At 48.1% G+C, this 19,727-nt stretch overlaps 1 protein-coding gene across 1 annotated transcript in view; it reads right to left on the minus strand.

The window, feature by feature from the left end:
• The window catches only part of Cfap221 (cilia and flagella associated protein 221), a 79,448-nt gene extending 60,426 nt beyond the window's left edge, over positions 1-19,022 (minus strand). The window contains exons 1-5 of the mRNA XM_052201188.1: positions 18,884-19,022; positions 13,804-13,904; positions 8,294-8,380; positions 8,004-8,102; positions 5,315-5,415 (exon numbers count right to left, since the gene is read on the minus strand). Coding sequence (XP_052057148.1) covers positions 5,315-5,415; positions 8,004-8,102; positions 8,294-8,380; positions 13,804-13,904; positions 18,884-19,022 — 527 coding nt within the window. The remainder of the gene's footprint in view (positions 1-5,314; positions 5,416-8,003; positions 8,103-8,293; positions 8,381-13,803; positions 13,905-18,883) is intronic.
• Between the last annotated feature and the right edge of the window lie 705 nt (positions 19,023-19,727).

Below are 19,727 nucleotides of genomic sequence, written 5' to 3' on the forward strand. Positions count from 1 at the left end.
CCAAATGCCTATTCAAAGCTATCATTCTAGTAGCGGATGGTTGAGATCGAAAGAAGCAAAGAAGGGTCTGAGGGGCTGAATGTTGCTAAGGAGCCTGTTAAAGGCAGAAAGTCTTGGGAAGGTACCGCCTGCTGCCAGGATGTCTGCAGGAGAAAAATAGCGTGTTTATCTTTTAGGAGATTTTTAAAAATATATTACGCCATTATAAACAGTAACTCAATTAAGTAAATTGTTTAGCTGAGTTTTTCATTCTGAATACAAATGAGACGCATTATGTGGAAAATAGCTTGGGGGGAGGGCTCTAGGAGGAGGGCATCTCTTTCAAGGGCTGCTGACTGATGTCCACAGTGTGAGGCACGCTGACTGCACTGCTCTCTTACGCCATCTTTCCCCCTTCAACCCGTAAGCCTCGCTTATGACCCAAACAGGAGGTGGCTTGCAGAGACAGACAGAACTAAGAATCAGGACTTCTTGTTCCCCAACACACTGGTTTTGATAAAATACCCAGCCTTGCCCACCTGCAGGAGGTGGCTACTAATCTCACAAGGCGCAGCGAGCTGACAGTTTAGACAGAAGGGTTTGAGAGGGAGAAGGACGGAGAAAGTACAGGCATGGAGTTCTGTCAGGATGATTCTGGGGAAACGGGGAACGGGAAGGAATGGGCCAAGAACACGCCAGTCACGTGCTGGGAGATGGCGACTCAGGGGATGCTGTGCTTGGATGTGGACTGACCCCTGGTCCCCTTCTGTGCTGTGATCGGGAAGGTTGTGGAGCTGTTAGGAGGTAGAGCCTTGCTGGAGGACGTAAGTGGGCGTGGGCTTCTGGAGTTTACCTCTCACCCCACTTACAGCTCTCTCTTTGGCTCCTGTGTCTGGATGAGGATGGCCAGCCACCTTCCTGCTCCTATGGCCACGCCTTCCCTGCCTGCTGTCACATCTCCTCACCGTGACACTATGAGGGGCTCTAGCTCTCTCATCCTATCTCCCCCTTAAGTCTCCTTTTTTGGGGAATTTTGTCATAACAAAGGAGGGAAGGTGGCCAGGGCGGACTAGACACCTGGGGTGGAGAGATGAAGTTCTCAGGACAGTCGGCATTTCCTACTGGTGCAGAAAGACCTTTGATATTTTTCACATTAAAATTTCATTTTATTGTCCAATGAGCATATCTCATGTGTGCCGTGACATGTGTGTGCTTGTGGGAGGGGGGTTTTCTCCTTCGACCCTGTGGATTTCAGGGATGGAACTCAGTTGTCGGATTTGGAAGCAGGCGCATCTCCCTGGCCCAGATTTCAATACTTTTCTTTTAGTCAGCAGCTCTCTCTATGAAACCTGGGCTGAGTATTTCAAGCTTTAAACAACCAACACAGCCAGCAGGCAAATAGCATCTCGGTGGCATCTCTAGGGCAGATGGCACTATGCCTACTGGTAGGTCTTTAGTATCTGCTGAAAGAATGAGATACTCAGAGCTGGGGAGATGGGTCGGTTGGCAAAGTGCCTGCCTTTGATCCCCAGAACCCATGTAGTAGAGAGCCAGGTATGGTGTGCGCATATGTAATCCCAGCGCTGGGGAGGTGGGGACAGGCAGATCCTTGGGGCTTACTGGCAGTTTCCAGGCCAATGAAGGACCCTGTCTCAAATGAATAAATAAAAAGCAAATAGCACCAGAGGAACAATGTCTGAGGTTATCTTCTGGCACCCCTCCCCTCAACACACACACACACACACAGGCACCACACACACACACACACATAGACACACACATGCACACACACATAGACACCACACACACACACATAGACACACACATGCACACATACATAGACACCACACACACACACACACACACACACACACACACACACGCACACATAGATACTATACACACACACACACACGCACACACCACACGCACACACACAGATATCACACATACTCATCACACACACAGACACCACACACACGTACACACAGAGACACCACACACACACACACATAGACACACACAGACACCACATACACACCACACACACACACACACACACACACAGATACCAGACACATACACACACACACACATACATAGACATCACACACACATGCACACACACACAGACACACACACAGACACACACACAGACACCACACACACATGCACACACACACACACACACACACACACACACCAGACACAATCATACACATACACAGAGATACCACACACACATCTACACACACAGACACCACACACATGCACACACACAGACACAGATGCACATGCACACACACCCCACACATACAGGATGGGATATAAACTGAACCACAATTGGGATAATTAGCCATTTCCTCGGAGGGAAGGGGGGAATCTGAGCTCTGAGATCTGGTCTCACTCACTTTCCTTTCTTCTAAAGGAGGACTGGTGAGGAGAACGTGAGGGTTGGGGAAGTCATGTGATCCAAGCTGCTCTGGTGGACACAGTCGTGAGTGTTGGCCTAATTCTTCAGCCCCTCTTGCTGCCTTCTATTCCAGGTTAGAATGGGCTGCTGTCTTATCTGCCACGAGCAGGCCCTATGAGAAGGACCTCGCAGGTAGCAGAAAGAGGACATAGGGAGAGCCAGGCTGATCCAGACATACCCAGCTGGATGCCCTGTCTTTCCTATCAGTGTTTTGTTTGAATTGTTTAAGTCATGTTGTTTTGGCTTTTGTTGCTGTAAATCCTGCCTAATTGAGGTGGAAGGATGAACTTTCATCAGAAAAAACACAAGTGTATGTTTGTTTCTCTTGTGGGGGTGTTTGTGTGGGTGTGGGTCTGCATGTCTTGTGTGATGTGTGCATGTGTGTGTACAGGTGTGTACTCTCACGTGCTTCTGTGTGGAAACCAAACAAGGATGCCAGGGAGCTTCTTCTATTCATTTGCCCCCTCATTCCCTTCACATAGGACCTCTCACTGAGCCGTGCGTGTCCCGGTCTGCTTCCCGACTGCTATGATAAAGACCATGACCAAAAGCAACTCAGGAAGGAAAGGGTTTATTTCATCTTATTTTTTAAAGATTTATTTTATTTATGTGAGTACACTATAGCTGTCTTCAGACACACCAGAAGAGGGCATTGGATCCCATCACAGAGGGTTGTGAGCCACCATGTGGTGGCTGGGATTTGAACTCAGGACCTCTGGAAGAGCAGTCAGTGCTCTTAACCACTGAGCCATCTCTCCAGCCCTGGTTTATTTCGTCTTATAGCAGTGTGTTACAAAGCAAAGCCAAGGCAGGAACCCGGAGGCAGGATCTGAAACAGAGGCCATGGAGGAGTGCTGCTTCCTGGCTCACACCCCATGGCTCCTTCAGCTTGCTTTCTTAGTCCAGCACCATCTGCCCAGGGTTGGCACCTGATCAGTGAGCTGGGCCCTCCCACATCAATCAATCAATCAATCCATCATCATCATCATCATCATCATCATCATCATCATCATCATCGTCATCATCATCACAATAACAATAAACCTCACAGGCTTACCTAGAAGCCAAGCTGATGAAGGCAGTTTCTTAACTGAAGGTCTCTCTTTTCAGTTTGTATCAAGTTGACAAAAACTGTATCAGCACACTCAACCTTGTCATTTTTCTGCTAGACTGGATAGCCATAAAGACCCTGTGATCCTCCTTAGTCCGTCAAGTCCAGTACTTGAGTTACTCCTGCATGGGTTCTTACTAATTTTTTTGTATACTTTGGGATTTGAACTCAGGTCCTAATGATTGTGAAGCAATCACTCTTACCCACTGAGCCATCTCCCCAGCCCCATGCTGAGTCCAGCTTGGCCAGGGCTGGAATGGTATGACTTGGTTCCCACCCCTGGAACAGAGCCAGCAGGGTGTGAGCCTTCATGAGTGCCCATAGTTGCTGTGGGCATAGGGCTTGTTTGTATGAAAATACATATTATACCTCATGTTCCTCCTTTGGGAAATATTCTCCCTGACAAGGTTATTGGGGAATGTTCTTCCTGACAAGGTTAATGACTTCATGATAATCAGAGACAGCACGAGTCTAGGAGGCAAGGGTGTGTCTGTGTCTCAGCAAACTGTAAACGCTGAGACCCTTAAGGCTGTGGGAAAGAACTCTGAAAACATGAGCCCAGTGTAATTTCTCAACTATGAAAAATATAAGGATGCAATATGGATTGAAACTTTGCAGACCTAAAGGAACAGAGGCAGCTGCACTATGAGGCAGCTTATCAGAAAGATACTAAGGAAGGAGATAAAGAGATCTGGGGAGTGGCGAAGACAGGGCAAGCTCCCACCCAGCTAAGTTTATTGTTTGTGTTTACAAAGGCAGGCAGATTCCCGAGTTCAATGTCAGACTGGGGCAGAGGGAGTTTAGGTCCAGGCCCAGGCATGGTAGGAATGGTAATTTTAGGGCTGAATTCCACCCAGCTAGCTTATTGTCTAAGTTTAACAAAGGCAGGCAGATCTCTGAATTCCATTGCAATGTTATTTAAAAAAATGTCTCTTACTAAGAATCAAGGGGCTGGGGTCACAGGATGCTGATTCATGGGAGAATCAAACGGAAACCTGGGGTGATGGCTGAACTGACGTGTAAATAAAAGGCTGGGCTTTTGATCTGAAAGAGATAAGCTATCCAGAGAGAGTTTTTAGAATTGCCACAAAAGGCTGTCTTGAGAGCAGAACACACACACACACACACACACACACACACACACACACACACACTCACAGAGAGAGAGAGAGAGAGAGAGAGAGAGAGAGAGAGAGAGAGAGAGAGAGTAATCTGGAAGCTTGTAACCCACAATTTGGTTTTTTGGTTTTTTTCTAGACAGGGTTTCTCTGTGTAGCCCTGGCTGTCCTGAAACTCACTCTGTAGTCCAGGCTGGTCTCGAACTCAGAAATCTGCCTGCCTCTGTCTCCCAGAGTGCTGAGATTACAGGTGTGTGCCACCACTGCCTGGCTGTAACCCACAATTTGACTTCAAGTCGTTTGTGTTGCTGCTCCCAGGCACCCCTTCCTCAGAATCCCTCTCCAAGCTGAGGCCGGTCCTTATGTTCTTATGTTCAGCCTCACTTATATGTTTCTTAATTTAAAAAATTATTTATGTGTATATGCACATGTCTGTCTTCAGAAGTGAAAAGAGGGTGCAGGGCCCCCTAGAGCTGAGCTTAAGGTGACTGTACGGCACATGGTGTGGGGGCTGGGATCCGAACTCTGGCCCTCTGCAAGGGCAGCAAGTGTTCCCGACTGCTGAACCGCCTCTCCAGCCCTCTAGATTTTCCACATCCTGTGGTGTCTTACTGGTTCATTCTGGGAACTCACCTCTCTCCGAGGAAGACATCTGATAGATTTATAAACGTGGGGAAGTCCAGGTTATTCAAGACAGGGTAGGCATGAATGGGAACAAGCAAGGTGTCATCTCCCTGGAATTAGTGTGGAGGAAAGTTAAGTTTAGTGTTTGGAAAACTATCATTTTGAACTTTTTTAGTCATTCAAGAATTTCCTTAGGAAACCTTGGTGCTTTAAGTAAAACATTAGAAATACTGGGTTTCTTTTGTGAATGTATGTGTGTGGACATGTGCACATATGTCCATTTGCATGTGTGTGGATGCTCACATATGGAAGTCAAAGGACAACTTTGGATATCACTGTTTAGGTACCAATCACCTTTTTATTATGTAGGTAAGGTCTCTCATGGAACTTACCAAATAGCCAGCAAGAGAACCCCAGGGACCCTCTAATGTCTGCCTCCTCCTCTTCCTCCCAGCAATGAGATCACAAGTACATATCAACATTTTAAAAAATGTATGTCCTAGGGATCAAACTCAGATTTTCATGCTTGCACAGTGAGTGCTTTACCAACTGAGCTGACTCTCAGCCCCTAGGAAATAATATTTCTTAGCCATGAACAAAACACAAAGATGTTTAAATCTATCTTACTGGAACAATGTTCGCTATCACCCATAAAAGCTAAAGGTAATCCTCCTGGCTGCTCTGTCTGCTTCCACCTGGGGGAGTTATAAAGAAGGACCATGTGACCTTGAAAAGGGTCTTTGATTTCTCCAGGTTTGTATGATCCTCAACAATGTGGATATAGTTATACTTTCCCTTAAGGATATCTGTAAAAGTCAAAGCAGGCTACAGCCCTAAAACATAAACATGTACTGCATCAATATGGCATATCTTTATTAGCTTTGTGACCATTCCCAGTGGCAGGAAACATGCTCAGTGGTTCTATACTCCGGCTTCTTGACTCTGTATGCGATCACAGAACTGAATATGGTGTTATAAAATATTTGCTAATAGTAAAAGGTCCAAATGCACAAGGACTACACGATTAACTTAAAATCAAATGTGGGTGAATCTGAGATGTTTGTGGTAATGCTTGTCTATGGTTCATCTCCTGACATCACTGCAGCCTTGGTTCTGAGGACAGGGCATGCACACATGCATCATGTATGCCGTGAGTCCAAGCCATGCCAGTCAACACTGTCTGAGACACCTTGGCTCGGACTCAAGACTATCACATACTATTAACTGTAGAGTATTATAAACTGTACACATGAAATATTCTCCAGAGTATTTCTACAGAAACATAACATTTTGATTATGGAAAATGGGGACTTCGTTCTTACTGTTTCCTCTTGACAGTGAAGCTATCTTATTTTTTCTCAGTTACTCATTGGCATGTATCAAGTGTAGCTTTGGATCTTATTATGAATGTACGGGGTTTCTTGTGTATTTGTTTGCTTGGTTTTTAGTCTTGTGTATGTGTGTGGTGTTTGCACATGTGTGTGCTGGTGTGCACGCCTGTGAATGGCCAGGGGGAAATGCCTTGCTCTATCTGCCTTATTCCCGCGAGACAGGGTCTCTCAATGACCCTAGGCAGTCCCTGCAGTCCTCCTGTCTCTGTCACGGCCTGGTGCTAGGGATACAGGCACACACATTCATGCCTGTGTTTTCACATGGCTTCTGGGAACTTGAACTCATTGCTTTAACCATGAAACTGTCTCCCTAGCCTTGACTTTAGTTTTTATACGAGGTTTGTCTATACAGCCCTGGATGGCCTTGAACTCGAGATCCTCTTCAGTGCTGAAATTTCAAACCAATTAGGAAAACCAAAGGGAAGATTCTTCAAGCCAGACCTTACTACACAAGTGATAAGCAATCAGAGTTTGAAAGAAAAAGGAAACTCATCTGCTGCAAAATTTGTAGCCTCCCACTGAGTGAGGTTAACTTGGGGATTTCTGAACTTTGAAAGACTGCGCCTTTGACAAAAAGACAAGTGGAGGGGACTTCGGGGGCTGCTCACTCAGGCCAGGGCTGAAGGGTGAACGAAGAGACCTGAACTAGGCTCCCGAGAGCTCAGCCAGCGAGCACCTCAGGCCTGGGGGCCCCACTTCTCTAAGGACGGAGATTCCGTGCCTGTCTGTGGACATTGCTGCTGGAGTCTCGGGCCAGTCGCCAGTGTTTATAACTACAGAATGGGGCACTATTTATTTTCTAACCCTGCACTTAAAGGAGCACATTAAGGTTATTTGACAAAGCTTTCACAGGGCCCTACCATCACAGGATAAATGGAAGTTTGGTTAAGGCAGCTGGGCATTGCAGGGTAGTGTCTTCCCACGGTCCCTGGGGCCTAACCTCCTCCTAGTTGGGATACAGGCGCAGCCCTGAGCCTACAGCCTCATAAACCACCCGGAAAGTGCTGAGGGGGTCACCCTGGCTCTTCCTTCTTCCTTTCAAGGTATGATGTGCTAAGTGTCAGGCACAGCCAGCAGAGAGAGACCTACCGTGCAGGTAGGTGGTCCTGCCCAGGATCACCATGTTCTAGTATCTTCCCAGCTGGGAGGAAGGCACAGCTGTGGGCCACCTGGCCTCTCACAACACTGAGAACCCACAGGTGTGTCTAGCTGTCCTTTTCCCCCCCCTCGGGATCAGGATACAAAGTGTCCCCTCACCCTTCTGCCCCACTCCCACCCCTGACAAGCAACAATTTGTAGAAACTCACCTTACAATGGATGCGGATGCAGTCATAATAGTACCGCCACTCGTCTGGAGAGAATGTGATAGTGACCGTGAGTGACAAGCCCGGGATGAGGCGATGCTCCTGGAAGGCAGGCAGGCTGTGTCGGGACACGCCCTGACCTGACAGACAGCAGCACTGGGGGTGCGACTGGGGGGGGGGGAGGGGCTGGGGGAGGTGAAGGCTGCACACACTCCTGCCCTAGCAGGCCCGAGTCAGAAACCACAGCCCACCCCACATCTCCCTCAGCAGGGAAGGCGACCCAGGGACAATACCTTCTTCTCAAAGTTGATCTGAAAGTATTTGGTCTGTGGTGGTAAAATATGAAGGTGTGTGTCTTCATCCGAAATATTGGCGATATTCTGGGTGAGAGAAAGATGAGTAAGAATTTGACTTATTTACATATTCGTCTCTTCTCTTCATCGCTTACACCGTATTATTTTAAATTTTTCAAAAGTCGTGAAATATGGGCTAGGAGGTGGCTCAGCCAATGGCTGCAGGGCAAGCATGAGGAACGGAGGTCAGCGACCCATGGGAACAGCTGGGTAGGCAGCCGCAGTTTGTACCGGTGAAGCCTGGTGCTGGGGAGGGGCCAGGAGAACCCCTGGGGGCCCCTGGGCAGCAAGCCTAGAAGAATGAATTAGCTCCAGGCTCTGTGAGAGACTCTGTCTCAAAAAATATGGTGGTGAGAGACTGCAGAATACACCCATGCCCTCTTCTGGCTTTCCTCTGTATACATACGGGTGCATGCACTTACATACACTTATGTGCATATATGACACACACACACACACACACACAAACACACACATACACACACACACACAGTTAGAGACAGAGAATAGAGAGAAAGAGAGAAAGAGAGAGAGAGAGAATAGCATTAGGCAAAATTAGCTTTTCCCATCTACTTAGAACATGTGTGTTATAGATGTGTGCTATGTGTTTACATGTAATATGTTTAATATGCTCAATTGCACACAACTTAAAAGAAGACATGTGATACTTTTAAAGTTCTAGATTGCCAATTGATTATGATAAATGACTTTGTTAGGACTAGAGAGAAGGCTCAGCAGTCAAGAATGCTTTCAGCACGTACAGAGGATCAGGGTTCAGTCCCCAGCACCCACAGCTGGCGGCTTACAACACCTGTAACTCCAGATCCAGGGGATCTAAGGACACCCTCTCCTAGGTGCCACAGGCCTGACCTGACAGACAGCAGCACTGGGGGTGCGACTCGGGGGGGGGTTGGGGGAGGTGAAGGCTGCACACACTCCTGCCCTAGCAGGCCTGAGTCAGAAACCACAGCCCACCCCACATCTCCCTCAGCAGGGAAGGCGACCCAGGGACAATACCTTCTTCTCAAAGTTGATCTGAAAGTATTTGGTCTGTGGTGGTAAAATATGGAGCTACCTGTAACTGTAGCTCCAGCGGGTACAAAACCCTCTTCTTGTTTTTAAAGGAACATACATACAAACAAACAAACAAACATACATACATACATACATACATACATACATACATACATACATATGGCATACATTCACCCAGACAACTCTCATATATGATAAAATAAAGAAATGACCTTATTGATTTTTGCCAAAATCTTGCAATCATGGCCAACTAATGACTATAGGAAATAAGTGTGGTTTCAAAAAACCCGTAAGCACAATAATGCTCAGGTGGAGTGCGCTGGGCAGGCTGCACTGTGGTCAGTGCACTGTGTCGAGGTGCACTGTGGTCAGTGCACTGTGGTGGGGTGCACTGTGTAGGGGTGCACTGTGATGGGTGCACTGTGGTGGGGTGCACTGTGTTGGGGTACACTGTGGCGGGGTGTGCTGTGTTGAGGTGCACTGTGGTGGGGTGCATTGTGGTGGGGTGTGCTGAGGCAGGGTGCACTGTATCGAGGTGCACTGTGGTGGGGTGCACTGTGTTGGGGTGTGCTATGTCGGGGTGCACTGTGGTGGGGTGCACTGTGGCGGGGTGTGCTGTGGCGGGGTACACTGTGGTGGGGTACACTGTCTCAGGGTGCACTGTGTCGGGGTGCGCTGTGTTGGGGTGCACTATGGTGGAGTGCATTGTGGTGGGGTGTGCTGAGGTGGGGTGTGCACTGTGATGGGTGTGCACTGTGGCGGGGTGCACTATGCCTATATTGTATTGCAAAGGCCCTCCATCCCCAGGTCCTGAGGAGAAGACACTGCTGCTTATGGTCCTAATTTTGAGAAGCAACATTTGGGGAAGGATAGAGTTCTTAAAAGCTGTTTCAGGGAGTTGAACAGTATATTACAGAACTCCTAAGGGCACCGCCATTGTAGGTTAATGAGTTTTGTCTGGGCCTATAAACACGTTGGGTGTCTCCTTGGAAAAATAATTGCTTATTTATTAATAAAGATAATTTCCGAGACAAAAAAGAATTGTCCCCAAAGGGGGGTGGAAAGAATACCAAGCGCCTTGGACTTTGAAAAAAAAAGAGAGATAATTATTTAAAACTTCAAAGTAGACTGAAACACAAATATTAATATGCATGCAAACAGATGCCTCTGACCCTTCAGATCTGTGTGGCCTCCGTGTTAACGAATTGCACCGAGTCGTTCCACTGTGGGAAATTTGCATAGTTTCCTGTGTCACCTAGGAATGTCCTTGTCATTTTCCACAAGAACAAAGACCATTCTAAGCAACCAAACTACCCACATTCCGGAAACTGTCCACCTCACTCCGAGGGCCTGCCATGACTGGGAACCCTTCGTTGGCACTACAATCACACCAATGTAGGACTGAGTCTCCTTGAAAAGAGATAGAGACTCTGGTTGAACAGCGTAGGATGCTACCTGAACCACCCCTAGCAACGCCCAGATCAAGGCCAAGGCTGTTAGAGCCGGCTTCCACTTCAAGACTGGGCTCCACAGGAGCCCATGTCTGTGTCCACGTCTCCAACAACACCGTGGTTCAGAACGAGGGCTCTCTCGGCTTGAACCACAGGGTTTGGGACAGGACAAGTGTTGTGTGTTCAGCGTATCAAGCCTAGAAAGATGAGTTAATCTCTAAAGGAAACGCTATCGCACTTCCTCGGAGTTCAGCTGCAGCTACAAGCAAGAATGTGAGAAAGGTTTTAGACGGGAATGGTGTTTCTGAAAAAGAAATGGTGCAGCTGAGCCAGGCAGTGGTGGTGCACGCCTTTAATCCCAGCACTTGGGAGCCAGAGGCAGGGGTATCGAGGTCAGTCTGGTCTACAGAGTGAGTTCCAGGACAGCCAGGGCTACACAGAGAAACCCTGTCTCAAACCCCCCCCCCCAAAAAAAAAAACGGAAAAAAAAAAAGAAATGGTGCAGCTGGCTGATGATCGAGACCTTACTTAACACTGCTGCAGAGACCTGGAATAGAAGAATGATTTGGGACATTTTTTTGGCACAACGAAGGCTTCTACTGATTTTCTGGGAGGGGGAACCTTAGTAAAACAGTGTTCTCCCCTTGTTTGGCAAGACTCCTTTTGAAATTGATGCTACCCATATGTGTGTGAGTGTGAGTGTGAGGTCATCTACTGGGACACAGACAACCTACACACAGAAAACTGACCCTCCTCTAGTGGCTGTCAACTGCCAACAGCTCCTTCAGCCCGGCTGGGGCTTCTTCAAGAGCCTTTCCCCAAACTTTATTGAAATTTTAACTGTCTGGAACTTGTGAAGGTCTTGTGCAGGCAGCCATAGCTGCTGAGTTCAAATGTCCAGAAGATTATCTCTTCCCCATTGTCCGAGTCTTCCTGTCTTTCTGCCCTCTCCTCATCCGTGTCCCCTGAGCTTAATGGGTGGAGTAGCGGGTCCGTAGAGACACCTCTGCTGGGGCTGAGCCCCTGCGTAACTGTTAGCACCTCTAAAGGTTGTGGATGCCTTTGATAAGCGTATTCAGGTAACTGCTTTGGGCTTCTGCTTCGATTTCCTGATGGGAACAGGAAGCTGGCTTTCCCAGCATCTGCCAGAATGCTATCCAGATGAAATCATGTGCTTTTATCTACTTCTTGTTTGTTTTAATGTCTGATAGAATCAGCCAGGTGCTTTAGGCATCACACTGTCCTTGGTGGATGAATGATCTGCCAAGTCAGCCTTGTGTGAGAGCGAGCTCAGTCTTTCCTCTGTTCTCTTAGTGTCTTCTGTGTGGCTGGCATCGTGCTGGACCACGAGGAGGTAGCAATAAGCCACAAAACAGGCATGGGACTGCCCTCCGGCAGGACAGAGCTAACACTTCCGATCTTAAAGATTTTATCTTTAATTGTGTGTACATGTATGTCTTTGTGGGGGTTTGTGCACATGCGTGTAGATACCAGCGGAGGCTAAAAAGGTATGTCTGACCCCCCGGAGCTAGAGCTATAGGTAGTGGTGAACCACCCCACACGGGTTCCGGGAACCGCACACTTCCGCAGTGTGCACTCTTAATTGCTAATCCTTTTCTCCAGTCTGCTCATGTTGCTTATGTTAATATCTGAATCTCAACACACATGGTAAAAAAAAAGAACAGCAAAGACAAGGTTTCAGCCAGAACTCTCTTTGGCAGGCTCCGGTCAGGGGTCATGCCTAAATCAGTCCTTCTGGCAGAGAGAATGAGTACATTGGAGTGCCCAGACCTAGACACATCTTCTCTGGACAGGCATGGCACCTGACCAGAGCTGGCTAAAGGGACCTCTACCTGGGATGTCCTAGGAAAGGGACCTCTTCTCCCCTGCTGTTGTGACCACACAGGTCTGGAGGAACACAGTGCAGTCCCCACCCCATCATTCAATCCCCTGTGGACTGGACCAAGTGAGATAAGCTTTTGGATCCAGGAGTACTCCTCTAAATAGCTTCTCTCAGAGCTACCGTGAGGCCCGGACAGACCCTGGTCCCTAAAGTGGACAGGGGGGTCACAGTTTTAGAAAGGATGCTGAGAGGAGTCCTTTGACAGAGTGGAGTTCATTCATTCAAGAACACTGATGCCCTTTCTAATTTCTCTTCAAGGAACTGCCTTTCTGACTGAGTGACCCCCCCCCATGTGTGTGCATGTTGTGTGTGTGTGTGTGTGTGTGTGTGTGTGTGTGTTCAAGTACTTGTATGCTTGTGTGTGTTTGTGTGTGGAGGCCAGAGGTCAGCCTTGGGTGTCTTCCTTAGTCATTTTCTAGTTTGTTTTTTATATTGTATTGTACATATTTACTGGGAGGCCGAGCATCACCGTGGCCTGAGTGTGGAGCTCAGGTGACTTATAGGGACTGATTCTTGCTCTGCCCTGGGGATTCTGGGGAGCAAAGTCAGGCCGTCAGGGTTGGTGGCAAGTGTTTTAAGCAGCTGAGCTACCTTGAGGGCCCTACCTTAAAGTTTGTTGTTACTTTTATGTACTTACGGGGACAGGGACATGTCACTGCTTATAGAAGTTGGAGGACAAGTTGTTTTCTCCCTCTTCCCTGTGGTCCCATGGACTGAACTCAGGCTGTCAAGCTTGTTGGTAAGAAAGAGCCTTTACACACAGAGACACCCCACTGCCCACCCCCCAGTGTTTTTTTTTTAAATAAGACCTCTCATCTTTACCTGGGGTCTGGCGGGCCAGGAGACCCCATTGTCTACCTGGCTCCACCTTCCCAGAAAGTGGGCTTACAAGCCTATGCCACCATACCCAGCCTTTTGACATAGTGCTGGGAATCGAACTCAGGTCCTCATGCTTGTAGAGCAAGCACCTTTCTGACCGAGCCATCCCCCCAGCCCCTGCTCTATATCTGAATTAGTAACATAAACCCTTCCCCGACCCCGTGCCTTTAACCAGTACCTACCAGAATCTGTTGGTGCTCTTTTTCTATCTCATAGCCTCCGAAATGGACTATGCCTGGTCTGGCCTGGATGACTTTATTGTTCAGAAGCTTGGCATAAACCTCTATAAAAGAAAGGCAGACACGTTCATCGTGAGCTATCAAAGAGAGCACTGCACTGAAGAACTTCTTATGGGTAAGGGCTTACTTGAGGGATCTTTAAGCACAGTGAGTTCAGCTGCCAGTAAGATTGATTCTGAATCCCAAAAGAAATGTCTGTCTGTCTGTCTGTCTGTGCCTGTGTGCCTACAGAGGCCAGGGGAGGATGTCTGAGCCCCCAGAGCTAGAGTTCCGTGCAGCTTTGAGCTGCCTGGTGTGAGTGATGGGAACGGACTCCGGTCTGCAGAGCAGCAAGTGCCCTCGGCGGGTCAGCCTTCTCCATCCCCTCCACTCCATCTGTCTGTGTTCGTGCGTGCTCACTGCCCACTTCTACATGTGTCATGCATGTCCTTGTGTGTGTGCTTGTGGAGGTCAAAGGACAACCTCTGGGGTGGTGTTTCTTGTGCTGTCCACTTTTCTTTTGATTTCTGAGATGAGGTGTCGCAGCACAGGCCTGGAACTTAGAAGGTAGACTGGGCTGGTTGGCCTTCGAGCCCCAGCCTGGCTCTGCTCCCCTAGTGCTGGGACTGCAAACACATATCCCAGAGACGCGGGTTTTCTTGTTGCTGTTGTTGCTATTGCTGTTGTTGGTGGTGCTGCTGCTGCTGGTGTGTGTGTGTGTGTGTGTGTGTTTTACATGGGTTGCAGGGTTTGACTGGCATCCTTATGCTCTCAAGGCAAGAACTTAACTGACTGAGCCATCTTCCTAGCCCACATTATACACGTTTACATAAAGGTTTCAAAGCGAGAATATGAAAAAACCCAACAACTTGTTTCATGGTTAGAGTTACTGTTGCTGTGATAAAACATCATCACCAAAATCGACTTGAGGAGGAAAGGATTTGCCTGGCTTATGTGTCCTACGGACTCACAGCCCACTGAGGGAAGGCCAGGCAGGAACTGAAACTGAGCAGGAACTCGGCGGCAGGGGCTGATGCAGAGGCCATGCAGGAGTGCTGCTTACTGGCGTGCTCAGCCTGCTTTCTTATAGAACCCAGGACCACCAGTCCGGGGATGGCCTCACCCACAATGGGCAGGATTTCTATCAATCACCAATTAAGAAACTTCCCTGCAGGCCTGCCTACAGTCTGATCCTACAGGAAGCATGTCTCAGTTGCGTTCTCTCCTCTCAGATGACTTGAGCTCGTGTCAAGTTGACAGAAAACTATCCAGCAGACCTTGGCAAAAGCTTGATAAACATTGGCATTAAGAAATGGCTGGAATCCTTCTCCCCTCTGGAGCCATTGGCACAGACACAGATACTTCAGGGTGTCTGAAAGTGATGTGTGGTACATTATAACACTAAAACGCACGCCCTTGGGTGGAGATTTTGAGATGCCGATGGGGCATGCACGACATGAAACTATGTTAAACCTCAAGTAACCGAGAGCGTTTGTGAGAGAAAGCCAGCTCCATGCACATGCTCTAAGCACATGCTCTAAAGGCCTGCACTGCAACATGAAAGCCTCCACTCTGCATACTGGGGAGCCGCTCTGACCTACATGCCCCTTCTTTCCTCTATGCTCCCGCCTCATTGTGTCCATATGTGTGTGTGTGTGTGTGTGTGTGTGTGTGTACATTCATGTGTGATCCTGTGGAGTGTCATTCCCTAGAAGCCACACCCCTTTCTATCAGTGGAGTTCTCACCTTTTCCCTAGAACTCCCGATTCAACTGTGCTTGATTCCCAGTGAGTCCTTGTTTCTCCTGTCTCCACCTCCCAGCACTGGGATTACACATGCATTTTCCCATGCCTGGCTTTCTGAAAACCTTGGGGACTCAGGTCCCGGCTTGTGCACCTTACTTTATTGACTGAGTCACAAATACACACACACACACACACACACACACACACACACACGCTCTAGCTCTCAGATACATGTGCTCCTGCTAATCTCCCTGTCTCTGTTTGGTTCCTTGTTCTGAGTCACAAGAACCTGGAACCCGCTGGAGGTGCCTTCTAAACCCTAACCATGTCAATATGGAGCCAGTGTTTCCACTGCGTGGAAGTGGAGTGGGCCCGAGACTCACAGCTTATGCACAGCAGGTCATCAGAAAGCAGTCAGCTCTGGCCAGCGAGCCGAGCCGCTCACTTATTTTCTTATTTTTTTTTAAGTTGGGGTCTCCTGTATCCCTGGCTGCATCAAGCTCTCTGTCTAGCCAAAGGATGATCTCGAACTTCTAACTCTTTGCCTTCATCTCCTGAGTGCTAGCTACCGCACTTTGCACCATGCTGGAGATGGAAGCAAGGGCCTTACACGTGCTAGGCCAGGGCTCTAACAATTGAGCTACAGCTCTAATCCAGTTCAGATATTTTTCTAATGCTAATTTTGTTTGTTTTAGGGTCATGAAGCAGCATGTAGTGTTCCTGCCGAGAAATGGGCAAGTATGACAGTGTGTGCCTGACAGTCTTAAGCCGCCAAAAAGAGCCCCATGGAATAGGAGTAGCCGTGAAATAGCTGCATTTCTAAGGTTTAAGGTGGGACTTGAACGACTGGTGCAGTTGTATTGGGGGTGTGGTTAGTTTTAATTATAAACTTGATAGACCTAGGAGAAGAGGACCGTCTAGATGATGTCAATGAAGGACTGTCTAGAATTGAAATTCTAGATCTAGACTCTAGATAAAGCTATTGTGGAGAGAATATCTCGTGTATTGTGTGGATGCATGACCTATCAATTAAAAAGCCTATGGTCTATGGCTTTGGCAGGATATAGAGGTGGGACATCCGGGAGGAGAAAGAATTCTGGGATAGAGCCAGGCAGGAGATCTCCTTGGGAAGAAAAGAGGAGACAGACACATAGTACCTGGGCACAGGTAACCAGCCGTGTATGTATGGCAGAATGAAGATTACAATAAACAGGCTATCTTAAGTTATGATTCTAATCAGAGAGAGCCTAGCTATATGGCCAAGATATTTGCAAATATATTTTGAGTCTGAGTCTTATTTCTAGGAGCATGGGGCTGGGAGGAAGAGCCGTGCCCTAATTTCAAGTTGCCTTGTGCACACGTCTATATGAGGCTGTCTTGATGTGGGCAGACTCAGCCTGACACTGTGGGGGCACCATTCCCTGATATGGGGGACCCGGACTGTATAAAGAAACCGGATGAGCACAAGCATGCGTCTTGGCTATGGGTGTCATGTGACTGGCTGCCGGAAGTTCCTGCCCTGAATTCCTGGCTTTGATGGACGGTCAGCTGAAATAGACCCTTTCTCCATCGTCAGAGAATTTCACCAGAGCAGTGGAAATGACACCAAGATGGGGTGACTAAACATGACAGTGGGGAGCAGTCATGGCTCCCCACCCGCTGAATGCCCCCAAAGGGCACCAAAGGGAGTGTACCAAAGGGCATATACGTCTACTAACAAGATGGTTAATTATATATGTCTGCATCAATACCTTTGTCTTGATTTCTGCCGTGCATCTCTCTTTCTTTTAACCTTTGTGCTGAAAACTTCACTAAAATATATTTTAATGAAATCCACAATTAAGACATATTTTATAATAATATAATACATCTACTTCCTAAACTGGCAAGTTCTGAAATTTTTTCTGTGTCAAAGAAATGAATCCTGGTTTGGCCCAAGCGAGGTCCCTACAGATTAGGGGAACTCCTTAGACTGCTGAGGTTGACAAGGTCGAGCCTCTCTGACTCCCCATGCTTATCAGAACTGTGACTTCAGTACACAGAGAGCGCTTGAGAGTCTTCAAGCAGGGCAGAGATGTGAGTAAGGGGTTCCAGAAAGGAAACTGAGGTAAGAAGCGTGGTCGTCCCAAGACTGGCCGAGGATGGAAATTGTCTGTGGTGTTACGGGCACATTGGACACTGGAGGGAGGGTGCTCCTGGAGGGTGCTCCCTGGGATGTCTAGGTTCTTACATTCCAGAGCAAGGAATTGTATCAGGGACATGTGAGTGGTGGTAAAACAGAAATAGTTTATTAAGAGAGAAAAGCACTTCAGGAAATGGAAGTGGGCGGGGCTGGGGAAAGGTCAGAGGCTCAATGGTGGATGATGAACCACGAATCAGGATGCTTCCAGCCCAGTGCAGTGGGCTTTCAGTCATCTGAGTAGCAGTCATATTTTCTCCACATGCCTGGGGCATGTCAGCCTTGGTCAGGGAGTATTCCAGGCTCTCTCTGCTATTGTGCTTTTATTCAAATGTTAACTGTGTGTGTGTGTGTGTGTGTGTGTACTGAACAACCTTGGTTGTTACCCACTGTCCACATTGTTTTTTGTAAGGCAGGGTCTTACCTCAGCTAGGCTGGCTGGCCAGGGAGCCTCAAGGATCCCTGATCCTCAGGGGTCCTCGTCAGTGCTGAGGTTACAAGTCCACACCGCAGTTTTTATGTGGGAGCTAGGATTTGAACTCACGGCCTTGTGCTTGCAAGACAAATGCTCTACTTACTGACCTATGGTCCCAGCCTCATGTTCCTCACTTCCCATCCTACTTTTCTTCACACAGTGGGACAGAAAGAGCAACATGTGAAGGAATGATAGTCATTGAACTGGTGAGTGCTTTTTACCACAAAACCTACTGTTTGGAGGCAGGAGAAATGGCTCAGTGGTTAAGAGCACTTTCAGCTCTTCCTGTGGACCTCAGTTTGGTTCTTAGCACCCATGCTGCATGGTTTACAAATGCCTGGACTCCAGATCCAGGGCATCTGAGGGGCTCTTAGAGTCTCCATCAGCGCCCACAACACATGTGCCATATACACATAAACATACATAAATGAAAATAAAAATGAGTATTTTTTAAAATCTACCATTTAAGCAGCTAGATCTAATAGCTTTGTCTTAATAACAAAACCTGTTATGAGCCTATGCATAGTGATACTGGGTATCACGATACACAGTGACACAGCTAGGTCAGCACCCACAGCCCCAGCCTCCTGAACCCTGGATCCCCTGGAGATGTCATTCACAGGCACAGGTCTGCCGCCCGCTTACTGGATTCCAGAAGGTGGTTAGGCACTTCCGTTCTTTTCTTGGGCTCCTCCACCAGGCTCTTCAAGAGGAGGGGTGACATCTTATCGAAGGGTTCTTTTGCGTGCTTTAGTTCCTGCATGGGGCTTTTCACAGCCGCCATCTCCCCGTGAAAAATGGAGCTGTCTGTCTAGAGTCAAAGGTTATTTCCTGGAAAGAAAAACAGGGGTCCTGGAATGACCATGAGAAGTCACACACAGATTTCTTCTCAGCTTTTGACCGATGCACCTCTTGTCTCTACTTGGTGTGCTGCGGCTCCGGCCCTCCCCGCCTCTCATCTGCGGGACACTGCATTCCCACACGGGGCCATCTCATTAATCATTTGACATCACACAGCATAACCCAATATGGCAGCACGCTCCGAACTCTCCCATGACTCTCCCAAGCTTTTCTAAGATGTGTTCCCGAGATGCTTCTCGGGCACGGAAGGGGGAGGGGAGAAAGAGAGATGCTCGAGGGCCAATACATCTGGAAAGCGTCCTAGTTTTCTGTTGTCAATGACAAGACATCCTGACAAAAAGAATTGGTACAAGGGAGGAAAGGGTTAATTTGGCCTTACAGCTCCAGATTATCAAGGGGAAATTGAGGCAGGAGCTCAAACAACTCGTCACATTAACACCCGCAGTCAAAAGCAGAGAGAAACACATGCTCCCATAGTAGGCGTTCCCTTTGCCTTCCTAGCCTCACACAGTACAGAGCCTCGGGCGTGGCGCTGCCCACAGAAGGCCAAGTCTTCTCACATCAATTACCATCTGACCCACAGACACCCAGAGGCCAGTCTGATCTAGGTAACTCCTCATCCAGACCC

This window comes from Apodemus sylvaticus, chromosome 12 (assembly GCF_947179515.1).
Source record: "Apodemus sylvaticus chromosome 12, mApoSyl1.1, whole genome shotgun sequence".
Taxonomy (NCBI): domain Eukaryota; kingdom Metazoa; phylum Chordata; class Mammalia; order Rodentia; family Muridae; genus Apodemus; species Apodemus sylvaticus.